A 24,169-nucleotide genomic window follows, 5' to 3' on the forward strand; every position below is an offset into this window, starting at 1 on the left:
ATCGCACTAGACTTCGATTTCTAAAAAATTGAAGTTTAAAAAATATGAATTTCATACTTAACCAACGAATATCTGTATAATGAAACAGAAGGGAAATGCTGATTGAGACAAACATTTTTTTTAATAAAGGATATTGTCTAGAAGCCCTTCTCAAAATTTAAAATATAATCATTTTTAGAAATAAAATAACTTATTTAAAAAAAATTGTTTCATTTTTAGAAATAAAATAACTAATTTAAGAAAAAAAGGAAACAAAATAAATTACTAAGATTAAGAAAAGGAAATTGAAATCTCTCTCTTTATCAATAAAATCGTGGCCTTTTTAGAAATAAAATAACTAATTCAAAAAAAGGAAACAGAAGAAATTGGAAGAGTTAAAAAAAGAAAATTGAATCTCTCTCTCCGTAAAATAACTAATTAAAGAAAAAAAGAAACAAAATAAAATAAACAATAAATAGAATACCAAAAAAGTTAGGGTATCCATAATAAATATAGAAAGTCGGGTCACATGTTTGGGATAACGCCTAGAATAATACTATAAGACGTTTATATAAGCGTTGGGTTAAAATTTCGTCAAATTTGATTGATACAATTATTCGTGCCGTAAGGATTTTGTGGGAAAAGAAAGATTTAATGGGATGTAATTCATATCATGTAAATAATATTACTTAATCATCCATAGGAATTGAAGAAAATTAACTGGGCCGGGCTTTGCCCAACCCTGACTCATAGCTGGGTCGGGGCCAAACTGGCCAATCGGAGTCAGACCAAAGTCCAACTCGGGTCTGCCTGAACAGATAAACTAGATGGGAGTCCATTGTTTTTTTCGATGAGAATGGGAGTCCATTGTTGAGTTCAGAGAGAGGGAAAGATATTGTCCAAGGAAATGAAGTGGAACTCTTAAGTTAAAAAAAAAAAAAAAAAAACTTAGCCGAATTTTATATGTCGGGTCCTAAACGGACTTTTCACGTACAGGTCTATCGATCTGGCCATGGGGTGAAATACTCTACCTATCGTCCGCTACTTCACGAATCAGGCTGGCTTGAGCCGATCACCTAATGCCCATGAATCCTTTTTGGGATAGGTTGGCTGGTGCGGGTGGCAGACTACTTGGCTGTTTTCCCAGCCGTAGTCAGGGTGAAATTCTTATCTGATTAAAATTAAATTAAAAGCAGGCATCAATATGATTAAAAGCCAAAGTACAAGTTGGAGGTATGCATACAGTGAGATTGAGAACCTAATTTATGTTTTAGTAAGTATTTACTTCTCTCCTAAAATTAGATCTCCAACATAATTTTTCTTCTCAAATTCATAATTTTCTTATCTAAAGTTACATGAATTAGATAAATCCCCATGTTTGGATGGGTTTGAACAAGTTATTTAGTAATATCAATGTTCAATGATGATGTTGGTCTCTGATTATGAGTAACAAGATGAGATCAAAGAAATCAATACATAACTTATTTTTTTGAGTTTAAATCTAGTTATTAGCTTCTGTGGAACAATTAGAACAAGTAGTTTCAACTCCAAGTTGAGAGAGCTCTCTTTCGAGAGAAGAAGCGTCTTTAAAGTGTATGCCAATAATCCCTGCTTTTTGTGCAGCTTCAATGTTTCTCAACCTAGTCGGAGATCACCAATAAAATAGATCAGCAACTGAACGACATTGGAACTTGCATAGCCAAAACCGACATCATGATGCAACAATGACATAATCCAACACTATGAGGGTTAAGTTATTTTTTTGAGATTGGACTCCAAGAGTCATTACATTTGAATGACATTGATACATCATGATTATAATATGCAATACATCATGAATTTGGATGAACACTATAACCGCCAATTAAGACATCTTGGGCCACAAGGCCATATAAAGGCCCTTAGGGCCATCCTAGGGGCCTGAAAGCCCATCTACTCCTTCTTCTACTTTATCTGTAGCCTAAATTACATGGGACAAATCTTGATGAGAAACTACTTCCACCGAGACTCGATCCCAAGACCTCATGGGCTTAAGAGGGAGTGTCCAGCTACTACACCAACGGGTGGTGGACTATGAAGGCTACGTTATGATTATGAATTCATGGTAAGATCTGGTTTTGGAAAACTGAAGAGATCATTCACCATGGTTGCTTAGTTAACGTAAATTCGAACAGTATGATTCCAGAAAGAAGATCGCCAAAGAAGTAGACAAGTAGTATTAAGTTTCAATTCAAGCAATTAGCGGGCAGAGAAAGAATTTGTGTTTCAGAAAAGGCTTAGAGATAGAAACTAACCTGTCATCGATGAATATACATCTATCTGGCTCGACTCCAAGATGTTTCAAAACTTCCAAATATGAATCAGCTTCTGGTTTTCGCTTTCCTACACTAACGGGAGAGATAATATTTTTCTCATTAGAATATCGAAGTCCGGAAAATGAATTTGGCAAAAGGGCCCATAATCATACTATGATTTCATTTACAAGCACTTAATGGAATAAGGTAGAGAGAGAATCAAACTCATCGAGAATATGAACATTACCTAAATAACATGAACAAAATGTCCAAGACATGTAATTTGAGATTTTTAACTTGTCTTCGATCAATGTGTACCTATAAGCAATAACTAATATGAATAATTTGAATATGATATAAGGTAAATGGAGTCATAAACACATTAAAGAAGTAACATCTTCTTACCATGTCGGATAGTTTGTGAAAGCATGGATTTCGTAGTTGTTTTGCTTCAAATTTTGAAGTAATGGTTCGATACCATCTATGTAAGAATATCCATTTCTCATACAGTCCTTAAGACCTACAAAAATTACCCCATTCCGAATTCAAGATGGATCATAATAATTACAAATGTTCAATAGAAAGAAGAGAAAAAAGAAAGTAGAAATATGCATCGAAATTTGCCTTCACAAAGAGATATGAGAGTTATAATAAGTTGTCTAATAGCATCAAATTTAAGGTTCAAGAGACTCATGAATTTATGCACACCCACCTTCCAAATCGAAAGGTCTCCCGTCCTTGAAAAATATCCTAGCCAGTTCCATCTAGACAGAACAAAATGAAAATGTTAGAAACACAATCAAACGTTCCAGAAGAACGCAATTAATTTGATGAGGTACTAATCATCATCTACATCATGAGATTGTAAAATATAGGATGAGAATATAGGAAACTAATCTACTTTCTGGATAGTATATTGAGACTTGAGAGTAAAAAAACAAAGACATAAACCATGATTTTGCTTTACCGGGAAAGCTAAAAGCTAAAGGTACCATTCACCCAATTGAATTAGGTATGACAAGCAAGTAGAGAAGAACATGAAAAATTTCAGCAAATCAAAAATGTTTCGGCGTTACTGACGCAGCGGCCCTGTATCAATTACGTACCCAAACCCCTAGAAATGTTTGTCTCAAATGACAAATGCAACACGGAAGGTGGTTAGACCATAGGCGGTTTTGTTCCATATCATGGGCTAGAACAATCTGAGATTCCATATCACGGATTTGACTTCAGATCGTCCATTCGAGACTTTTAGATACGGCAATGTCAACTGCTCAATCGGACCAAATTGAACTTCTACGAAACTTATCTTTTCTTGCTCATTTGTTTGGGTAAAAAGTTAAGAAACATGAAAAGTTGCCTTGCTTTGCCAAATATCAAATTTGTAAGAAACAAAGATTTCTTGAAAATATCTTCCGAAATTATACCTCGTCAATTAGCCCTTTTTCAAAATCAATCCACGCAGTAGGGTGCTTGGATTCAATTAGTTCTTTGAAAGGCATCCTACAACGGGGAAAATATTTAAATGACATGGCTAATAACCAAAATAAGATTCATAACAAAAACAACATGGTCGAAGGTAAACTATGGATATAATGCAAATAACAATCACTTAGTAAAGAGATGGAGCGGTCATATACAATCATCAAATCATTTTATTTTGTTTATTATCACTCAAAATCTCAGTAACCCTTAAACCCAGTTCTTTAATTTTTTGTGGGCAGTAAATTTTTTATTCAAGAACTTGAGACAGCATAAGGAGTAAATACATCTAGGCAGAAAACAAACCAACCGCACAAAAGACTACACAAAGACAAATTGATAGACTGGAGTTAGTGTGAGTAGAAAGCCATTTTGTTACTGCAAACATAATCGTAGTAGCCAGCCGATACACAGTATATTGAGTAACCTCGAAAATTCTCGTGTTTCCTTTTAAAAACAGTTCTGGTTAAAAGGACATGTCATTACTTCTTTTAGGCTTTGACTCCTGGTGCAAACTAGGCAAACCATATAAAGTTAAACATGTGCAAATTTGACGAAATATGTGCAAACTTTAAATACTACGTGACTAACTTGTGCAAAACTTACAATAGTAGTTGAAGCCTAAAACAGTTGATGGATCCTTTTCGGCAAACACGAAATCGGCCTAGGGAGTTTTTGCCAATCCCTTTCTAGGGCGAAACATAGCCGCTGGAAGGGTATGCCAAACTGTTATCTTTTCTCATACAATTTTCACAAGAAAATGATAGAAGAGGCGAGAAACGTACACCTACCATAGACCAACATAGGTATCAACCGTCCATCGCGAGTGAAAATGTCCATTAATAGAGAGAAAGAGGTAAAATTAACTCGAAAATGGAGACAGTTGATTTCGCGTAAGTCTAGAGTAGGCTTTAACTCGCAATCTCTTCTAGCATTACTCTTTCATAAACATAAGATGTATTTCTTATAATCTGAACCTTAAAATGAGTATGATGTTTAAACCCATGAATCTCAATATGAACTAACTAAAAATCCTAGGTTAACTGACCATCTAAATTTCAGCTTGAAGTAACCCTAATCAGAAATTCAGCTTATAAATTTAATCTTTAACTGAAAACCCACTTTCATAATCTCACTCAACCAACAAGAACAAACATAAAAGGAGACTTTAGGTGCACAATAAAGAAGACAGAATACATGAAACAACCCACTACCCATTTCACAGAAAGCCCTAAATCTTAGTAATCTAGCAAGAGAAAGAAGATATATTGATTGGTACCTGAAGAAAGCAGGAATGTCTTGATAAAAAGGGTCACGGACAACAGTATCCATGATGTCAAAGAGCAAGATGGGTAGCTTTCTTTCTTTCATAGTCTTCTTCTCCTCTGAAGAGGATAGTGAGGAAGAGGAGAATTTTGGGTAAGCCAGTTTGATTGATTTTGTTGAGATTGGTGATGAAAGAGTTGTTGGCCCCCTGGTTATTAAAGAGATGGTAGTGGTGGTGGTGGGTCGGAAGAGAAGAGCCATTGATCTAAGAAATGGAAAAGAACTGGTTGATTACAATTTGACATTTTTCATATATTACAAGATTTGTTAAAGGGAGGGCTTAGGGCCATTTTTTAAACAGGAAATTGAGCCGAATACTGAAGCTTTTTTTAGTGAGTTATAATCAACAAAATCCTTTGTGAAAGATTTTATTATTAAAATTATGTTTGTAGTGAGTAATAGGAAGGCATGAAACACACCTGTATGAGACTAGGTGCGAACACGACTAGTACACTTATCCATAAGGTATTAATAAAAAAATAAAATCATATCGTTATAAATCAACTCAATCTTTTGATTAAAAGTTTATATTAATGTCATAAGATCCCAAAGATTTGTTATTAGGGGATGATAGATGACTTGTTATTAGTTCATGTAAGTCGAACTTTTTACTTACCTTCCAAATCTGACAGTTTAAGTTTGTATAATCGCAAAATGCAGTCGATGCTAATTAATTAAAGGGAACAAACTTATACGCATGTGATTACATACCAACATGTTGTGAGCACATGATATTTAATTTGAGAAACTATATTAAAATTGAATACTTGTATTTGTATATTGAAGAGTAGAGGAATCTAAGCATGTGATTACAAGAGAAGTATTACTTGAACTTGTTTTTTTCCAAGTACAATAAAGATAAGCTGATTCTCGTGTGGAACTTGAGGATTCTATGCCCTACTAGGACCTGAATCATATGCCCTCATAGTTATGGCATAATGTCATTTGGTTGATGTTCTGTGGACATAGTAAATTATGTTACAATAAGGGTATATGACATGTAATCTGTCGCTTCGATTTGAGTGGTTTTAAATTGTTCAAGCCGAACTCAAACTAATTGAGTGAAGTTTGGTTTGGTTCAGTTGAAAAAATTGGTTTTGATTGGTTTGGATCATATGTGGCTTCTCATGGTGTTTGGTTCACTTGAACCCATGACCTCAAGGGACTTAAGAGGAGAATGCGAATCACTGGACCAAGGACCGATTTCTAGAGTTGTTTCTTTTGATTGAACCCCACTTCAGTTGGGTGGTACATGTACATTTTTCCATTTGAGAAACCAAAGTTCGAATGTTACATTTTTCGGGAAAAAAAGCTTGCTCGTTTAATGTTATTGAGCAAATATTAACCTGATGAAGTACTATTTCATTGTACTCTCAGCTTACGCCTAGGTGGAGAATTTGAGTCTGAGAAGATCGATTCATGAATATATTGAGATTTGAGAAGAATAATGTTGATAGTTTTGGTTGAAGCATTGGTGGATATGCATGTAAAATTGTAGTTTCTTAAATACTGCACAAGAGGGTATTGGACTAGTATGATCAATGGGTATGCCAAGTCTGAAGATCTAAAGCTTGTTAGTAAGCTTTTCGATTATTTATACTTTTTGTCCACACTAATATATCGTTTTTGAAGCCAACTGAATGTTAGTACCTTTCTCATAATACATCACCATAAGTAACCAAATTTTTCTAAAATAAGTAGTTTGGGTTCCTTCTAAGATAGCTTACCCGCCACTTATAACGATCGTAATTTTTCAAACCTACAGGTTTTCGTTTTCCGCTCAGCTAGTTCAGGAGGTTCAATGTGTGATTGAGGGACTTGATGGTTCTTGGCAGTGGATTTTGTTGAGTTGGTAATGGATTGAAGCACTTGCAGTTTGGGCAAGATGGCGAGGACTTGGATAGCATGACAAGGAGATGACAGTTCAAACAAGCTGCAGCAAACATGTTGTTACTGCTCAAAGTGGCCGTCTTCTTCGATCCTGCAAGCATTTCATATGAGTTGTTGCTCTTCTCATCACTGCTGGTAAGTGTAGATATCTTAAGTTCAAGATTTAGCTTTTCTTCTTTGTGACAATTTGTATTCCTCTTTAAGTTTTTTCTGTTGAAATGAAACATTCTTCCAGTCTATAACAATAAACCCAAGAAACCAAATATTAGAACAATTCATGAAATATGAGCCATTACTACATATGATGCTATGAGCTCGGTAAGTGCATATTTGAACCTAAAACGTAATCGAAAAGTTGATAATTACGCCTTCATTCATAATGCATATACTTTTTGTTACAAGATCGATTACTTACTTGGTATAGTAAATGATGAAGTAGTAGTAAAGAAATTAGTATGAAGTGAGAGCATACTTACTTCAAGATCAAGACATTGCTCCCAATCCGAAGGAACTTGATCTTGATCACGAAGCTCAATACTAGTTTGACTCAAACCGAGGTCGAGTTCATTCTCGAAATGATCCATAGAACACTTTCTCTTTCGAGATTTATCGACGACTTTGCGTTCGGAAGATGAAAAACTCATGCTCTGTGAAACAATAACTTGAGAAGAAGGAAGGCCTAAAGAAAGTTCAGGATAATCACCCATCACCTTCCAAAACAATTGTTTTTTTTCCCTCACTTTATTTCATTCTAGTCCTCTTGATAATTCTTGTGCTTTTATTGTTGCACCTCATTCATATGCTCTCTCACCCTCTCCCTATAGAAGCCCTACTACTACTATATTATCATGAGAAATGAAGAGATAACTAACTACCCATCCACAATTGAGGAAACATAGTAAACAAGAGAGAGAAAGTCTTTAATGGGGAAATTTGAGATTGACATGAATAGGTAATAGGAATGGAATAGATACTCCTATATTGATTTGAAATTATCATGCAAGAAGATGTGAATATTTAAGACATGAGCTTCTTTAAATGGGTCTTCATTGAACACCCACCACATTAAAATTTTAGGCCAAGCATTCATGGTATGGAAAAGTAGATAGATCTTAAATTAATGCTTTCCCAACTCCATTACTTCAAACTTCAAAGATCATCATCACCTGCACAATAACTCAATACTCATAAAAAATCTAACTCCCACACTAAATGACTAAGGCCTTTGCTTTTTTGTACTCATAGTTTCTTCTTGTGTTTAGATTATTGAGTTCTTAATAATGAACTTTTTAACTCACTATATGGATTACTAATGAGAAAAGCGTTCGAAAATTTTGTGTTATTGATGGGTCACTCTGTTTATACTCTCGCTTGTAGTTGTAAATCGACAAACAAAACTATATAGATGTTGATTTTCTTTTTGTGGTGGGTATTTCTAGCAGAGTTATTATTGTGAAAATTCAATAACAATAATCATAGAGAAGAAGGAAGAGGAGAAACATTGTGGAGGCTATGAATCTCATTCATTATTAAACTAGGGTTACAACTTAACAAATATATACTAATGATAAAAGACTAAAAGGCCCTTAAAGGGCAAATTACTAAACAACCCCTAACTATTACATATATTATTCTAACACCCTCCCTCAAACTCACGATGCGATTTTGAAAAGTATCGAGAGTTTGCTAACTAAACAACGAAAGCGTGGAACCGAGTGTGACTTGGTGAACAAGTCACTGCTAAACCAAATACTGCAAAACTGCTAAACCAAAATCCAATATCCGATACTGCCAACCAGAGTCCAATATTGCCCACCAAAATCCAATATCCGATACTGCCAACCAAAATCCAAAAACTCGATGTTGCCAACCAAAATCCAATATCCAATACTGCAAACCAAAATTCAATACTGCAAATTAATGCCAAACTGCAAACGGAGAAGAAGATGCGATCGTTGGAGAGAAGAAGATGCAAATGCAATATTGCCCAAAGGAGGAAGAAGATTCAAATACGATATTGCCCAAAAGAGGAAGAAGATTCAAATGCAATATTGCCCAAAGGAAGAAGATGCAAATGCAATATTGCCCAAAGAAGTAAGAAGATGCAAATGCAATATTGCCCAAAGGAGGAAGAAGATGCAAATGCAATATTGCCCAAAGAAGGAAGAAGATTCAAATGTAATATTGCCCAAACGAGGAAGAAGATGCAAATGCAATATTGCCCAAACGAGAAGGAAGAAGATGCAAATGCAATATTGCAAACATTCAGATGCAATACTGCCCACAATCTGAATGCAATACTGCCAACAAATTCACTGCCAACCAATTCAATATCAAATCCGAAACCACTTTCATATATTTCAGTAACACCACCTCCTCCAAATTCCAAAACCAACTTACTCAAAAACCACTCAAATCAAATCCCTACCAAAACTACCATTCAATTACTTCTTAAACCATTCAATTTCAATACTGCCAACAATTTTAAACCGTCGAAACCACTCAATAATACCATTTAATACCATTCAAAACTACAAATCAAATCAAAACTACCAATCAAATCAAAACATAGATTCAAAACTAAACTACTAAACCACTTTTTTTGTTTTACCTCCAAAAATCAAAACAACACCAAACAGACTAGCTAAAGAAATACCAAGAAGATGAAGTGCAAAGTAACAATACCAGATCTGCAACGAGAAAATAAATTTTTTTTTTTTTTTTTTTCTGCGGAAGCGAAACGGTCTCTTGAATAAAATAATTTTCCTGCAACAACCAAACGGTCCTTTGCAGAAAATAATATTCCTGTGCCAAATCAAATCCAAACGCAGCATTCTTCTCCCAACAAAACCACGGGCATTTAAAAACCACCAAATCAAAACCCCCACCATTTAAAACTGCCAAATCAAAACCGCCACCATTTAAAATTGGCAAATCAAAACCCTTCTCCAAACAGCCAACAAATCCAAAACTAAAAACTGCCTACCCTAAATCCAAAATCTCCCAATTCAAAATCGGCTTGTTGCTCCAAAGTGCCGTCAAAACCGCCAATACCCTCCAGAAACCACCAATAAATCCCTAAAGAAAAAACCACCTCTTGATTTCCATACATACCAAACTACCTTTGATGCCAAATAAAACCACCTCAATAAAAACCGCCTGATTCAATTTCAAAACCGGCTAAATCAAACTCCAAACCACTCCAAAACAAACTAAATCCCCAAAACCACCTAGCAAATCAAAACCAACTAGCAAGTAACTCAGCAAATCTCGAAAACCATTCCAAACAAATCAAAACTACCAACAAATCCTACTAATGAAACCGTCAATATCAAAAACCCAAAACCACATTCATCTTCTTCCCTCTTCTAACTCAAGCCATGGAAAAACTTGATGAACCATGCTCTGATGCCATGTGAAAATTCAATAACAATAATCATAGAGAAGAAGGAAGAGGAGAAACATTGTGGAGGCTATGAATCTCATTCATTATTAAACTAGGGTTACAACTTAACAAATATATACTAATGATAAAAGACTAAAAGGCCCTTAAAGGGCAAATTACTAAACAACCCCTAACTATTACATATATTATTCTAACAATTATTACTTGTTTTTAGGTTATGCCCAACTTGTTGTTACATTCCTTTGACACCCGACTCCGATGATTATCTCCTTTTCTTTAACACTCAATCTTGGCAAATCACATTAAAGAAAGATATTCTATGCATCAACTAAAACCATTATAATGACATTTTGTTTTCCACTGTGATAAACAACATCAACAACATCTTTGTTTTGATCATTGATTACACACTTGATATATATATATATATATATATATATATATATATATATATATATATATACACACACACAGAGAATCAACTAGATTTGAGAGTCTCAATAGCGAGAACAATATCGTCAAGCTTCGCTCCTGTGACTTCCTTTACGATCTTACTGTCCTTGAGGAACTTGAAAGTAGGGACCGCCTTTATGCCTAGCTCCTTTGCTAATGGCTGCAATCAATGAACACATATTAGAGAGTGAGAGAGAGATGGAAGAAGTTGAAGGAATTGAAAGCAACTAAATAGAGTGGACCTTGTTATCTTCGTTGCAATCGAGCTTCATAAATACGACATCAAGATACTTTTCGGAGAGTTCTTGAAACTTTGGAGCTATCACCTTACAAGGACCACACCTTCATTAAGTTCAAAATGAAGTATCAAAGCATCAGAACAACCCATACCATTTGCACATATGTGCAAACAAACTCTTGTTATAATTGATATAAAGAATCGCGCGCGCACACACACACACACATATATATGCATTAAGCCACAACTTTGTAGAAACATGAGAAAGTGAAAATGACAACATTCAAGAAGTATGGTCTCTTGCAACTCTTCAAGTTCAAACTCATCAATTATGACACAATAGTCAAGCTAAGAGTAATAGTCCCACATCGCACGGAGAGAACTCAGAGTCTGTGGTGCAAGTTCAAGTTTAATAAGTTCTGAGGTCTTTTGGGTGAGTTCGGTCATTGACCCTTCGCTAAGAACAAAACCCTGGATCCATTAGACACTGACCCTTCGTTAAGAACAAAACCCTGGATCCGTTAGACAAGGATGACGATGGAAGGGACAATATCGGTAACTGCAGAGGATAGCATAATGTGGAAATATTCTATGTTATATATAAATGTATCTAGGGAGAGAGAGAGAGAGAAAGAGGTACCATTGGGTGTACATGTCAAGAACAACAATCTTATCACCAGCAGCATTAACAAGAGGCCAGAAAGAGTCCTTATTAACCTCTGTTACTTTACCAACAACAACTTCCAAACTTGATTTCACTCTACAAAATGATCTAACCCCTCTTCTCCATCCTAATAAATTCTTTGTTCCACAGACCCTAACAGAAGAACATCCAAGGTGATCCGGCGGCAGCGTGACATTCGTCCCCCAACCACCACCACCACCACCAAAAGTAGTACTAGAACAAATGGAAGAAGAAGATAGAGAAACTTGCAAAGCCATCATCACACTCTGATGAAGAAATCTCCTAAAATCTAGAGAGAGAAAATGGTGATTTTTCAGTTTCACTTAAACAGTTCAGTGAAAACAGAGTAAAACCAGAGAAAAACAGAGCAAGCTGGCTTTCAATCAGATACCAAGAAATACGAAAATGCCCTTGAATATATCATATATTTAAGCAAATATCTTGGTTTTTTGGTCATTAGTGGATTATCTTGTACTCTCCATTGATATAAATAGTCTTGCTTTGTGAGAAAAAGTGGGGTATGGAAAGTTTTTCTCCTCCACAAAAAATGGATGTTTGTTTTTCTAACCTGTCTGGATGGATGATCACAAGAGCTGACCTGTGTTATCCATAAACCATGGATGATGTCATAAGTAGTTGGGCCTAAATGCACTCCAACAATTTAGGTATGGCCGACTGTTGGTTGGCTGGTGCCAGCGACCACCTCTCGGACGAAGAAAAAAAGGAGTCAAGCTCTAGAGAGAGACGTTGGTGGTCAAACGTCTTGGTGGTAAAGTGATGAAGAAGATGAATACGTGTTGATGTTTAAGTCTTAAAATACAAGGTCACAAACACAGCTCCCTCCACCGATACCCCTTTGTTCTATAAATTTTAACAGGAAGGAGTAAACCAAACCGGTGCAGTCAAATTTCTCTTTCGTTACTGGCGAAAGAGATATTCGTTGTCAAAGGTGAAGAATAGAGAGGGATAGAGGAGAATGACCTTTCAGGAAAGAGAGATCAGAGAATTTCGAAATGAATGATAAAGAAGAAAACTAGGAAAGTCAAAAATACTTGAAAGGCAGTGTGTAAGGAAGTTCATTGCCAATAAGTTTCTAAGCAATTATTATGCAAACCAAATTAAACCAACACCCAAGTTTTTCATCATCATCATCATCGACGACAAACCTTTATGAGTTTCAGCTACCAACACCATTTATGACAAATAAAAGTCACAACCCATTTCTTCCTCAATCGTTGCATCAAGTGAGACTCGGGTTCCATAGCAGTTATCCATCAATTTCTTCCGTTTTAATCTTCTTCTTCAGCTTCCTCCAGCCACTTAACAAATGGTTCCAAAGCCTTTACAAAGCTTTGCCTGCATCACAATTTTCAAACCAGTTTTAAGTATAATGATAATGAATTACAAAGATAGATAAATACATGCAGCTGGTTAGAATTGAAGCCCGCCCAATTCGAACGGCTTTTCTTCGTATAGGGCCAGCTGGCGTGGTTCCATCAGCAGCAGGTTTCGTGTTCACTGGTTCAATTCACAATGGAGGTGGATCCATCTTTATTGACTTGTGATAAGGGGTATAAATAAAGTAAAGGTAGGAATGGGCTTCCGTGTCCCTCGGATAGCCTCAAGGGTCTTTACATGGCCTTTAGAGCCCAAGATGTCTATGATGATGGTAGTTTAGGGCTTATTTAATTCGTGTATTTGTTCATGACGTGTCCTTGCCATATTGAATGTAATGACTCTTGGAGTCCATGTCAAAAAGAAAATCGGAAGAGATCGACTAATAGATAGTCAGCTTCAATAACGGCTATGGCACACAGGTTAGAGATGAACCCCATCCATTGGGGACGGATTGGACTTCCTACACATACGACCTACTGATGAGGACCTTCAACAGCAGGCCTCGTGTCAGAGTTTAACTAATTGACAACAGCAAACTCTTATAGCAAATGTATTTTTGTTTGTCAATAAGAAAGATTGGCTGATAAATAGCGAGATCATTTTTTGTCTATACCGGTAATATAACTTTCTTACCTCCCCTTAGGGTTTGCTCCTTTACGGAACCAAAGAAGGATCGTATCTTCCGCAAGCACATCCTGGTCATAGAGGGATCTCACAATTTCTGGAAACAATTTCATTAGTTTGGCATCCTCGTAGCATTGGATTTGGACTTTGTATATAAGCTCAAGCTCTAACTTTCCACTGGTACAAAAAGCATTCAAAAGCCCGGCCCATGCTTTCACCTGAATAAACGAATACACTCTAAACAAACTGAAACCACCACCTCAAAAAATATCGTTTTTCACAAATGTTGTGACAACTACAAAGAGCTTTAGGAAACACAAGCAGGATCTTAACCCAAAATTTTACCCGATAATAACTACTTCACTAACAATAATCATAGTTTATTAAAAGGAAAGAAGTGTTCAGATGCATACTTGTCGTAGTGCTGAGTTAGCGTTCTGCTGCTGATTTTTCCCTGACCACTGTACAGCATCCATTAAGACATCCCATAAAATGCGGACAACTTCGATATCGGGTAAATTAGCATCCTTAACTCGTTGTTTAACAGTTTCTATTACTTCAGATATATCAGTCTCCTCTGCTATCTGAGTTGTCAATGCAGTTTTCATCTCTTTCAGTTTGACATCAAACATCTTCTTCTCATTGTAATCGACCAAAGTCGGCATTCCTTCCTTGCTGACCAACATACAACAATCAGGAATATAAGTTTAGGTTTTTTTTTTAGAATTCGTTTGAACAGTTTTTGCATTATCTTAACTATAACTCACGTAAAATGCTCAGAAAAGCCTTCAGCAGAACGTTTTGCAGTTGGGAAGAATTCAAGAAGATTGTCATCCATTTTGCCTCGTTTGAGAAGCAAAATCAGATCATCGAGGCTGTTATCTATCAGATACTCCTTAAAGAAGTCCGTTATGAAAGAAAGCACTAGCCCCTTCGCCACAAGATTACCCTTAAGCAGTGGCTGGAAAACTGTCTCTGGTGGAAGCCCCGATAGCTTCTGAGAGAATGTAAGGGCTGTAAATATTGCGAGCTTCTTCCTCTCATTCTCTTCAAAAAGCTCCAATGATTGAAGGAATCTTCGCATGACATTTTCAAGATTCTTTATCAGGAAAGGCCTTCTACGCAAGATCTTTTGAATATAGAGCACAGATGGCAAAATAGCTTCTCGTGTTGGCTCACAGTCTAGAACAGAAAAAGTGTGGCGCTCTCCCTCATCAGGCTTAGTCGTGCCAGGTTGAGTACGGCCCCCTGTAAAGACTACCTGAAAAAAAAACATATAGAAGGTCCTTCAAGCGAAGTCCCCATGCAAGATATCAAATTCCCAGTGTGAGAAGAATGCTTGCCTCAATAAAAGTGTCACCGTATCTTGAGAAGTTAAGGTCTGACAATTCGAGGCTTTTAGCAACGAGCTCCTGCAAACAGAAAATACGTCAGACATAAGTAGGTACTAAGGTAGTCGAAGTTCCAACTAGTCAAATGCGATTCAAAATGCTACTGTGCATCCATATTTGTTTAGTTAAAAAAGAAAAAAAATTGTTAAGGTTTAAGATAGTAATTTATCCGGAATAAATAGCAGAATAAAAGATGAAACAAACACAAATCCTTGAGAAGACCTACTCAATACAACCTATCTATCAAAATAGAAAGATGTACTAAACTAGTAAGCTGAACCTGGTAAGAGTATTACTAAATCAAGCCAATGAGGCAAATCATAAACAGCTTGATAAGACTTCACATAAGATTCATCTAATCTCCTCAGGATGTTAACGCGAGTCTATCAGACTACCCATTACAGTCTGCATAACAGAATCTTGACGTTTACCATATCTCTTCTCGGTTTGTACTGGATACAAGCACACCTTTAATTGCTTTATTGCACAAGGAAGAGAGTGGGCAAAGCGCTATCTAACTATCTAAGTGATCAGATAATAACAGGATCCAGATATATATTCAGCTTGATCTACCAACAAACAAAAAAACTCACTCAAGATGCATAAGAGAGACTTACAAGATCACCGGCATTATCCAGATATATCTGGACCACAGCATCTGCAAATGTGGAAGGGTCTAGAGGCGCCGCTATATTCCGTTTGCGGGTCTTAATCCGCGTACCACTGGATAACACATGTATTTATTGTTAGATATGAAGTTACTACTTTATTAGGAGTAGAAACATGGAGAAGCAGAAAATTCGATAACTAGACACAACTATTCTTAGACTGAACATATTCAGATTTTTTAGAACATCATAGATTCAAGAACATCATGTGAGCCGCTCAAGATCGCCCAAGTTGCATGTACCAAGTTCTATCTTATCGTTAAGTCTGATATGCATTTTGCTCCCCAACTAAGGAGTGCAATCTGAAGAACTCGAACTTGAACTCGTGATATTTTGTACAAGAGCCCTGATTTTTGTAAGTTGTTTTTACAAGACAGAAACTTTGTAGACACAATGTTAATAAAGCTTCATATTGGGCTATTGGCTAAACTAACGTCGTTGATTGAAAATGAATTTCAATTAACGTCTTCTCTTCATTCGAGATGTACCAAAACACCCCCATGACACCTACACTTCATTTCTTTTCGTAGTTATATATATACCCTGCAAGATTTACTCCTAGGGCAAAACTAGCATATGCTATGCATTTAAAACAAGCAGAGCACTTAATGGATACAAGCTACCATGGCAGTAACTTAAATGCACAGAACAATATAATAAGAAAACGTAGAGCAGAATTAAGTGTAAAAACAAAGATTTAAGTAAAATAAAACCTACCCAAGAGTGGGTCTCTCCTTTGAGCTGCACCAAAAATCAGAACAGAAAAAACGTTAATAAATAATCCATTAAAGAACAAATCTTTGTAATTCATAACTAAACTCAAAACCCTAATTTGAAAAAGGAAAGCCAAATTTAACCTAATTTATCAATTTTAGAAAGGGAATCATCTATTTTCCTTTATACCAACATAAAACAACTAAATCAAAAGAAACCCAAATTAGGGGAAGGAGGCTCTTAGCTAAAAAGATGAAAAAGTCGACTACTTGGGCATGAAACTCGTTTCAAAAACAGATCTGAACACAAAATCTTGGAAAACCGGTAAGAAAATAAAGAGAATGGATTCAAAAGAGAGAGGGAGAGAAGAAGGAGAAGGGGATGAAGAGAGAGAGAGAGAGAGAGATGGGTAAAGGGGGATTATTACCTCATAAACCAAGACAAGAACAAGATCGAGATCAGACGAGAGAAAGAGAGAGAGTTTCTGTGTGTTTGTTTTGAGCTGGGAAAAGTAAAAATGAAAGGTTCCAAGGAAAATGGGTAGGAAAAGGATTTATAAAGAGAGAGAGAGAGAGAGAGAGAGAGAATAATATCTAGGTCAGCTAGGGGAGGAAAAAAAGTGTATGTGCCTCGTATTTGTTACGCGACACACTTCTTTTGCTGTCGTAATTAGGTCAACCCCATCAACATGACATGTGTGTTCCTAATGGTGTTTTTTTTTTTTTTTTTTTTTCGTTGAAAAAAAAGACCAGCACGCCACTACACCACATCTTGGTTAAGAGCCGTGATAGAATGCCACAACCTATGCCGATTTTTCCTTCTCATCTAGCTATTGCATCTGCCTCTGAGTTGCCTTCTCTTGGAATGTAGGAGAATCTGATCTGGGTAAACTTGTTCTTCAGACTCAGGATGTCCACCAAGTGCTTCATGGATTGCTATTGGCAGGACTGACGTTGATCCTTTAAGTAGGCAATGACGTTTGTATTGTCACTTTCTATATGGACATGAGTGATTTGAAGGTCAATTGCCCATAGTATAGCTGACTTAATGGCGATACTCTCACATTCTTCTACACTCTGATCTCTAATTGCGTCTGCGCATGCTGCAATGAAAGTTGAATTGGAGTCACGGATGATGCAGCCAATTCCAGCAGGTTCCGTTAAGTTTGTGAAGGAAACATCTACGTTCATCTTGAGAAATGGTTCTGACGGAGGGGTCCATGTTGGTGGATTTAGTTCTTTCCTTCTGTTGGTTACTTTGAGAGGTTCAGCCAACGAGGTATTAATTGACTGGATCGTTTCCAGATGAACCATAAAATTCTGGCATACAATTCCGTTCATTTGTCTTCCTAATGGTGTTTGGTAGACACAAGTACTCTTTCAAAAGAATAGGTAACACAAATACATAAGAAATGAAATTCGTTGGGAGAGCATCGAGATAATAGATATACGTGTGTGCTCAAACTTAGTAATTATGAGACCTTTTAGGTATAGGCAAAGATTTACCTCCGTGGAAAGGCTGATTCATTCGGATCGACATGAGGGTCCAACTACATTGCATTGCGAGAATCCATGTTGTATAGTTGAAACAGGTTGACCTCCTTGCTTCTCTCATGGTACAATCCTCTTCCAGCTGAGCCCCCCTTTCTCCTCGGTCCACAGAGAAAAAATGTAGAACTGGTGCCAACAGTTCATCACGGAAGAAAGGACTCATAGACCATATGTTATAAACAAAAAATTTAATAGTGAAACACGTAAGGAATTAAATTCATTGGGGATTGTAACAGTTTCACACAATTTGAAACTTTTTAGGTAGAGGCTCGTGGAGCATTCACCAGAAATAAAACCTTGCACCAATGGACATGAGGCTAATTATCAACAATAGAAACGATATCAATAACTGGTAAAACTTGAAACGTTATAGTATATGATTCTTTTCCCTGATAGGGAAACCCCAACCTCACAAGGGGTGGATTGTACCATCAGTAAACAAAACCAACTTCTACCAATCATTCTTCCGACCAAACCAAACAGTACAGTGAAATATTACGATTACCAGAAAATCAAAGTAACACACCTGATCTCTATTCAGGGTGACAACGTTCTTTTTTCGTGGGCAAACTTGACCTTAGAATTCTAGTTATAAGTCGTTTCCAGTCTCACATCATACATCCACCTCCTTGCCACCATTTTTTTTCTGGTGCCTACTTGCTTGAAAATCAAATTAAACACAAAGATACACTTCTTGAAAAACACACCTCTACTCTAAATCATTCCTTCTTTATATTTGACAATATTGTTCTTACTTGTCCTCTTAAAACAACTACGAAACAAAATGACGGCCTAACCGATAACCGTGACCTCTTTTCTTTGATCTGTAGCTGGTTAAATTTTGATATGGTGTATATGTACATAGAGATCAGCTATCATCGTGAATAGCGATCCACAAGAGCTTTTGCTTTCTCCGGTGCGAAGAACCTTGCCTGTGTTATCACAAAAATATTTGCTTCAACATTTACTAAATACCACAAAAGTGTGGTTGTCATTGGCCCATGGCATTCTTATGCCAAGAGCAGTCGACCATAGGCCAAGAAACATGGGACAGAGGGCAAACCTAAGGGCCACGGCACTAAGCCTGATTGGCCATGCAGAGCCCTTCAATGAACAAGGATGGCCCCGCACCAGCCTGAGGGCCAGGAGCAGACCAAGATGGACAGGGGCGACGGGCCACAACTTGAGTTCAGGATGTCAAATGCATTCTAACGGCTTAATCAGCATTGATCAAGATACATTTAAAAATCTATAGTTCATATACTCACTTGAATGAACATCCTCTCTGCATCTCCAAGCTTACCATTTTCTTTCAAAATAATTCCCTGTAGAAGCATCAAATGAAAAGTTCCACATGAATTCATCATTTGGTCCATGTGCAACATAAGAAGTATATAATATCCTTTAGATTACTAGAACGAGGCGAAGTATAATCTATCTAACTCTTTTGTGTTGTTTCGGTATTGAGTCCAGTCACCAAAGAACCAACCCAAACACTTCATATGTCTGTTGAAAGTGCCTTGAATGTGGGTGAATATCTAACACGAAAAGTGATCCGAGTCTTGTAAAGAGTGTTATCAATGTAAGTAGGGTATCTTGTTTACTTAGTTTTGGGAGAGACTCATGGAGGCGGAGTGCTAGGATTTTAGGGAGCTACAAGTACTGGAATCCTTGAGAAATCTTTGTAAGTTTTTCATACATAGTGAAAATTATCGCGCCATTGTTCGTCGTGGAGTAGGTCTCACCAACCGAACCACGTAAATATCTTGTGTTATGTTTCCATTGTTGCTTTTCTAGTTTGCTAGTTCTTCGTAATAACATGTTCCAAGTACCGGAACAATTTAGACATATGGATTTTTTTTTAACAAAGGTGTTATTCACGTGCAAGTACATAAGAATAAGTTGAGACAACGAACCTTTGCTAAGTATCCTCGAAAGTCGTTGGGGTGTTTAGAGATGAGTTGATCATAAACAGAAACAGCATCACCTACATGGCCCCAATCAGAGTAAGCTTTTCCAAGAAGTAACTCAACCTGAAAATAATCCATCTCATATCAAAAATTCGGGAAGTGGAAAAGAATAACTACAACAACCAACATAACCATAAAACAAGTTGAATATCAATTTAGGTCACTTTGTGTCAAATCTTGCTCTTTCTTCATTGAGTCAGTAGACCTTTCTATAAGGCATGCATAGAAGTCTAAGAACTAAAAGTGATGCTGATAACAGAGTCAAAGATTATTCCATAACACAGAAAGTTAGCATCAAAGTGATATGTTGATTGAAATCGGAATCATGCGTTTGAAACTTCAATTATCCTCTTTCACGAAAACACAATATTACTCACTTGAATGGGATCAATCTTCTGAACTTCTTTCCCTAGATCTCCACCAGCAGCGGCAATATCAGCAAGACCATTTGGATTTCCCGCATTTAGGCGTTCACGAGATGCCAGTAAAACTTGAACTGCCTACAGAGAAATGAAATACAAATTGAATATATTTATTAAGAAATTTAAATGTACACACGAGACCTTTACTCTAAACTCTAAAAACAATATGAGTGAGTATATGCGCTAAAATTATTGTGAAATCCTGGAACAAACCTCATCTGGTTTCTTAGCAGCAAGTAACGAGTTTGTGAGGCCGCGAAGAACTTCAAAATTTAGAGTTTTAGATGCCTGTATGTATAAACAAAATGTTTAAATTAAAGTTTGTAAATCATGAAACAGTTTTGAATGTTAAACAAAATGCATTAATTCAAATATAAATTGATGGACCATAAGTTTCTTCACTTAGTTCAAAAACCAAATATAGGTCATTACTCATTATTCATGTATAATTGGTATTATAGTCACAAATTACTGACAGATGCAGAACTCTTATAAGCAGCAGCACTCCCGTCGTAATCTTTGAGCTCATATTTAACTTCTCCAAGTAAACGATAAACGTCAGGATCACTTGGCTTTTCCTGATAAAAAAAAATACCCACTTATATTTCAAATTGGGTGAGAAAAATATTTCAGACGTTCAAAGTTTTTGTGTCAAAGTGGCCCAAACCTTGGACAAACTTTCAAGGAGAGAAGCTGCCCGAGTATATTCTCCTAATTCTGATAGTGTTACTGCAGCTCCCTGCAAGAATACTGATGTTAAATGTGAACAAATTATTCAAGACCAACATAGTTAGGTAAGAGTTCACAAAATCCGAAGAAAACAAAAGTTTACCAATTCCAATATGAACTATGGTCATGTAACACTTCTACTTACTTCAAGAGCAGTGGGGTCTTTCGGGGAAGTACTGAGTATAGCCTCGAATTCTTGAAGCCTAGTCTGTCAGTCAAACAAAAATTCGATCATGTCTGTAACTTGTCACTCAAGAGGTGCAAAAAGGTTTCAAGCTTAATTAAAACTTATAAAAGATTTAAGAGTATAAACTAAAAAAGCATAGGGCTTTGGAAGGAATTACCTGAAGAATAGATTTTTCTTCTTCAGTAAGTTTGTTTATTGTAGCCTCCTCAGTAGGATTGGGACTGGAAGTAGAGATTTGATTAATTGATCATATTGCAAATGACAATTCGGCATTGTGAATGTCAAAGAGGAATCATACTTTGTGTATGCCTCCATATATGTAAAATTACAAAACACACACGCGCACACACACACGCACGCACACACACATATGCACGCACACCACACACACACACACGCACACATGCACGCACGCCCACACACGCACGCACACACACACACACACCCACACACACACACACACACACACACACACACACACATATATATATATATATATATATATATATATAGAGAGAGAGAGAGAGAGAGAGAGAGAGAGAGAGAGATGTGAGATAGTCCCAAATAGGAAAAGGTTACTCTAGTCTCCAAAAATATAATGTCTAGGTCCTCTCCACTCATCACCAATTGATTTTGAGGTGGATGTTCACAAGAAAGAGTATCTTTTAATTTCTCCACCAGTAGTCAAAGTGAACAACAATTGAATTTAGGGCGAATGTTTTATAGATACCTTACAGAGGGAAGAAAATCCCCAAGAGCAAATACCAGACCAAAAACCACAACAGCAACTCCTACTCCAACCTATCAAATATTCAAGTTTAATTTAGTAAGCTCAAGAGGTTAGAGAGATGTAGCTATTGTGGCCATAAACCTTACTTTTGTCCCAAGTCCAATTTTATTCTTTTCTGGTTCAACTGGTGCATCATAGTCAATTGCTCCATATTGGTTGCTTTTCTCAACTTTTCTTTGCTCAGCCGCAGATCTGGGTGGGTAAGAAAGATACTCAAACTTCAAAGAACGGAACTTTTGGTATGAAACTCATAAACAATGGAACTTTCTAAAACTAAAATTTTAAGAGATGAAAGAAATTAAGCCCATAACTCAGAACATGAAAACAGATGTATAAGACGATCACTAACAACTGTAGAATAGAAGGACGCAAAGAGGAAGAAAATCGGTTAGTTGATGCAGTCACACCTTCGAACTGATTCCAGACGCTCCTCAAATTGACGGTCAAAAACTTTATCCTTGCTAAATTGTCCATCTATAGGACTCATTTTTCCAGACATCTCTACAAGAAAAGGATTTCTTAGTAAGAAATGTGAATCATTTAATGTCCAAGAGTGACATCACAAAACCCAAGGATCAATTATAGATGTTATGAAAATCTAGTGTAAAAGGTGAAGTAATCTTAAGGATCTTAATTTTGCGTGACCAGTGAAAACAAGCACTTCACAAATATCATCTTTCGATCAAGCTGTAGAGAAGAATTATATACAAACTTGCCCCGCTGGAAGAAATTACGCAGTTAAGCTTTTAGTACTTGCAAAGCTAGTTCGTAATCCATTTAACCAAATATCTTCTCGTATCAACATGAAGATAAGGGGTATATATATATCAAAGCTCCATAGACATCAGCTAGAGGAAAAGCTACCTATTCCCATCTCCAACAGAGTAGTGGCCTATTAGGAATAGGATACATGATGTCCAGGAACAAATTGTTTCTCTACGGTCTACCAAAAACCAGAGGCCACCATAATATTCATCACGTCGACAAGTATATGTCCTTATACCATCAAAAGAAAAACCAGAGTAGTGGCCTATTAGGAATAGGATACATGATGACCAGGAACAAATTGTTTCTCTACGGTCTACCAAAAACCAGAGGCCACCATACAATATTCATCACGTTGACAAGTATATGTCCTTATACCATCAAAAAAAGAAAAATGTTTATGACCCCCACGGATTTATGTAACTTTTTGACAAGTTGATGTAAGTTTGTCAACCCGACATAGATATGGGGTTTAAGTGTGTAGGTATCTTCAACTTCAAGAGTGTATATTTTAAGGCTAGTTCCTCACTAATAAAATACCTGCAAAGCTGTCAATGGAAAGAGTTACATGTTCACATATACGAGTGGAAGTATTGACCTGTATGTATCATAATCATCTATATCTTGTTTCAGAACATTTTGCAAAGTCAACTTTCTACTGATAGAGCTCATTAGTCAAAACGAGGTTCGAAACCTCTCATATAACCAACACATGATCTGAGTAACTATGCATGACAATGTACATTTTATGGTATTTATCGAGTTTTATTTCCTAATCAGAAATATTTTATCGAGCTACACTGGGTCACTCCTCAAAAATTCCTTCCAAGTATTCCTCAAAAGTAAACATGATAAGAAGACAAATAATGAGTTTACAAGGAAGAAAATAAAACATATATCAACATACCTTTAGGTATTGTGCCATACGATTTAGATGTTGAATTTCTGCACAAAAAGACAGTAGGGTTTAAAGCATTACGACTAAAATAGAAATCAATGTCATTGTGAGTCTGAGACCTATTAAGATTTCGACATGATCAAACTACATGATAAGTATGAGGTACGCAGGTAAGATAAATATGTCACCCGTAAGTCAATCGGAGTGACAATCAACTTTTGGCATCAACTTCATAGTAGTAGATAAGCTTAAAAAACTTGTTCTCTATTGGTAACAATAACGGGAATAGCATAAGCTGTATGTGTTTGTC

The 24,169-nt window shown here is 36.5% G+C and overlaps 6 protein-coding genes across 10 annotated transcripts in view; all 6 read right to left on the reverse strand.

Moving 5' to 3' along the window:
- Nucleotides 1-1,277: 1,277 nt before the first annotated feature.
- Nucleotides 1,278-5,424, reverse strand: FHY1 (Haloacid dehalogenase-like hydrolase (HAD) superfamily protein). Its single transcript, XM_086663879.1, has 7 exons — nucleotides 5,035-5,424; nucleotides 3,701-3,776; nucleotides 2,986-3,037; nucleotides 2,679-2,793; nucleotides 2,521-2,591; nucleotides 2,274-2,361; nucleotides 1,278-1,619 (listed from the first exon to the last, which is right to left on the reverse strand). The coding sequence occupies exons 1-7, from the start codon at nucleotides 5,280-5,282 to the stop codon at nucleotides 1,481-1,483; spliced, it is 789 nt and encodes a 262-aa protein (XP_086520005.1). The 5' UTR covers nucleotides 5,283-5,424; the 3' UTR covers nucleotides 1,278-1,480.
- A 1,214-nt stretch (nucleotides 5,425-6,638) lies between these two features.
- On the reverse strand, nucleotides 6,639-7,792 carry LOC147555534 (uncharacterized). Its single transcript, XM_086663161.1, has 2 exons — nucleotides 7,448-7,792; nucleotides 6,639-7,207 (listed from the first exon to the last, which is right to left on the reverse strand). The coding sequence occupies exons 1-2, from the start codon at nucleotides 7,676-7,678 to the stop codon at nucleotides 6,866-6,868; spliced, it is 573 nt and encodes a 190-aa protein (XP_086519287.1). The 5' UTR covers nucleotides 7,679-7,792; the 3' UTR covers nucleotides 6,639-6,865.
- Nucleotides 7,793-10,679: 2,887 nt separating this feature from the next.
- LOC147555535 (thioredoxin F-type, chloroplastic-like) lies at nucleotides 10,680-12,653 on the reverse strand. Of its 2 annotated transcripts, XM_086663163.1 has the most exons (4): nucleotides 11,709-12,653; nucleotides 11,073-11,172; nucleotides 10,842-10,990; nucleotides 10,680-10,811 (listed from the first exon to the last, which is right to left on the reverse strand). In XM_086663163.1, exons 1-3 carry the CDS (start codon nucleotides 12,011-12,013, stop codon nucleotides 10,856-10,858), a joined length of 540 nt encoding a protein of 179 aa, XP_086519289.1. In that variant the 5' UTR covers nucleotides 12,014-12,653; the 3' UTR covers nucleotides 10,680-10,811; nucleotides 10,842-10,855. The 2 variants fall into 2 exon arrangements, with proteins under 2 accessions (XP_086519289.1, XP_086519288.1); XM_086663162.1 differs by having other exon boundaries at nucleotides 10,680-10,990.
- Nucleotides 12,654-12,787: 134 nt separating this feature from the next.
- LOC147555536 (uncharacterized) lies at nucleotides 12,788-17,231 on the reverse strand. The gene is made up of 8 exons (XM_086663158.1): nucleotides 16,976-17,231; nucleotides 16,552-16,575; nucleotides 15,784-15,889; nucleotides 15,119-15,187; nucleotides 14,543-15,036; nucleotides 14,189-14,450; nucleotides 13,785-13,993; nucleotides 12,788-13,109 (listed from the first exon to the last, which is right to left on the reverse strand). The coding sequence occupies exons 1-8, from the start codon at nucleotides 16,978-16,980 to the stop codon at nucleotides 13,043-13,045; spliced, it is 1,236 nt and encodes a 411-aa protein (XP_086519284.1). The 5' UTR covers nucleotides 16,981-17,231; the 3' UTR covers nucleotides 12,788-13,042.
- A 1,054-nt stretch (nucleotides 17,232-18,285) lies between these two features.
- The window catches only part of LOC147555537 (monocopper oxidase-like protein SKU5), a 42,393-nt gene continuing 36,509 nt past the window's right edge, over nucleotides 18,286-24,169 (reverse strand). The window contains exons 11-14 of the mRNA XM_086663152.1: nucleotides 20,015-20,131; nucleotides 19,367-19,423; nucleotides 18,625-19,030; nucleotides 18,286-18,394 (exon numbers count right to left, since the gene is read on the reverse strand). Coding sequence (XP_086519278.1) covers nucleotides 20,086-20,131 — 46 coding nt within the window. The 3' untranslated portion in view covers nucleotides 18,286-18,394; nucleotides 18,625-19,030; nucleotides 19,367-19,423; nucleotides 20,015-20,085. The remainder of the gene's footprint in view (nucleotides 18,395-18,624; nucleotides 19,031-19,366; nucleotides 19,424-20,014; nucleotides 20,132-24,169) is intronic.
- LOC147555538 (Tetratricopeptide repeat (TPR)-like superfamily protein) overlaps nucleotides 18,582-24,169 on the reverse strand; it is a 38,841-nt gene continuing 33,253 nt past the window's right edge. For all 4 annotated transcript variants that reach the window (XM_086663154.1, XM_086663156.1, XM_086663157.1 and 1 more), the window contains 13 exons: nucleotides 23,869-23,906; nucleotides 22,604-22,697; nucleotides 22,283-22,388; nucleotides 22,137-22,207; nucleotides 21,564-21,627; nucleotides 21,365-21,427; nucleotides 21,158-21,229; nucleotides 20,967-21,068; nucleotides 20,704-20,778; nucleotides 20,446-20,568; nucleotides 20,015-20,131; nucleotides 19,367-19,423; nucleotides 18,582-19,030 (listed from right to left, as the gene is read on the reverse strand). In XM_086663154.1, the coding sequence (XP_086519280.1) occupies nucleotides 18,974-19,030; nucleotides 19,367-19,423; nucleotides 20,015-20,131; nucleotides 20,446-20,568; nucleotides 20,704-20,778; nucleotides 20,967-21,068; nucleotides 21,158-21,229; nucleotides 21,365-21,427; nucleotides 21,564-21,627; nucleotides 22,137-22,207; nucleotides 22,283-22,388; nucleotides 22,604-22,697; nucleotides 23,869-23,906 (1,039 nt within the window). In that variant the 3' untranslated portion in view covers nucleotides 18,582-18,973. The remainder of the gene's footprint in view (nucleotides 19,031-19,366; nucleotides 19,424-20,014; nucleotides 20,132-20,445; nucleotides 20,569-20,703; nucleotides 20,779-20,966; nucleotides 21,069-21,157; nucleotides 21,230-21,364; nucleotides 21,428-21,563; nucleotides 21,628-22,136; nucleotides 22,208-22,282; nucleotides 22,389-22,603; nucleotides 22,698-23,868; nucleotides 23,907-24,169) is intronic.

Source organism: Eschscholzia californica, unplaced genomic scaffold (genome assembly GCF_041429995.1).
Source record: "Eschscholzia californica isolate CP2 unplaced genomic scaffold, dmEscCali1.0.p SCAF_2, whole genome shotgun sequence".
Classification (NCBI taxonomy): domain Eukaryota; kingdom Viridiplantae; phylum Streptophyta; class Magnoliopsida; order Ranunculales; family Papaveraceae; genus Eschscholzia; species Eschscholzia californica.

Bases quoted from the DNA above. Each gene is read 5' to 3' on its own strand.
- FHY1 (XM_086663879.1), bottom strand. From the start codon at position 5,282: ATGGCTCTTCTCTTCCGACCCACCACCACCACTACCATCTCTTTAATA. The intron at 3,777-5,034 runs GTACCAATCAAT...TCCCCGTTGTAG, and splicing joins GACATTCCTGCTTTCTTCAG to GATGCCTTTCAAAGAACTAA. The intron at 2,592-2,678 runs GTAAGAAGATGT...TATTGCTTATAG, and splicing joins TTCACAAACTATCCGACATG to GTACACATTGATCGAAGACA.
- LOC147555534 (XM_086663161.1), bottom strand. From the start codon at position 7,678: ATGGGTGATTATCCTGAACTTTCTTTAGGCCTTCCTTCTTCTCAAGTT. The intron at 7,208-7,447 runs GTAAGTATGCTC...TTATTGTTATAG, and splicing joins AGCAATGTCTTGATCTTGAA to ACTGGAAGAATGTTTCATTT.
- LOC147555535 (XM_086663163.1), bottom strand. From the start codon at position 12,013: ATGATGGCTTTGCAAGTTTCTCTATCTTCTTCTTCCATTTGTTCTAGT. The intron at 11,173-11,708 runs GTACCTCTTTCT...AACTTAATGAAG, and splicing joins CTTGACATGTACACCCAATG to GTGTGGTCCTTGTAAGGTGA. The intron at 10,991-11,072 runs GTCCACTCTATT...CATTGATTGCAG, and splicing joins ATTGCAACGAAGATAACAAG to CCATTAGCAAAGGAGCTAGG.
- LOC147555536 (XM_086663158.1), bottom strand. The intron at 15,890-16,551 runs GTAGGTTTTATT...TGTGTTATCCAG, and splicing joins AAGGAGAGACCCACTCTTGG to TGGTACGCGGATTAAGACCC. The intron at 13,994-14,188 runs GTATGCATCTGA...TCGTTTATTCAG, and splicing joins CTAACTCAGCACTACGACAA to GTGAAAGCATGGGCCGGGCT.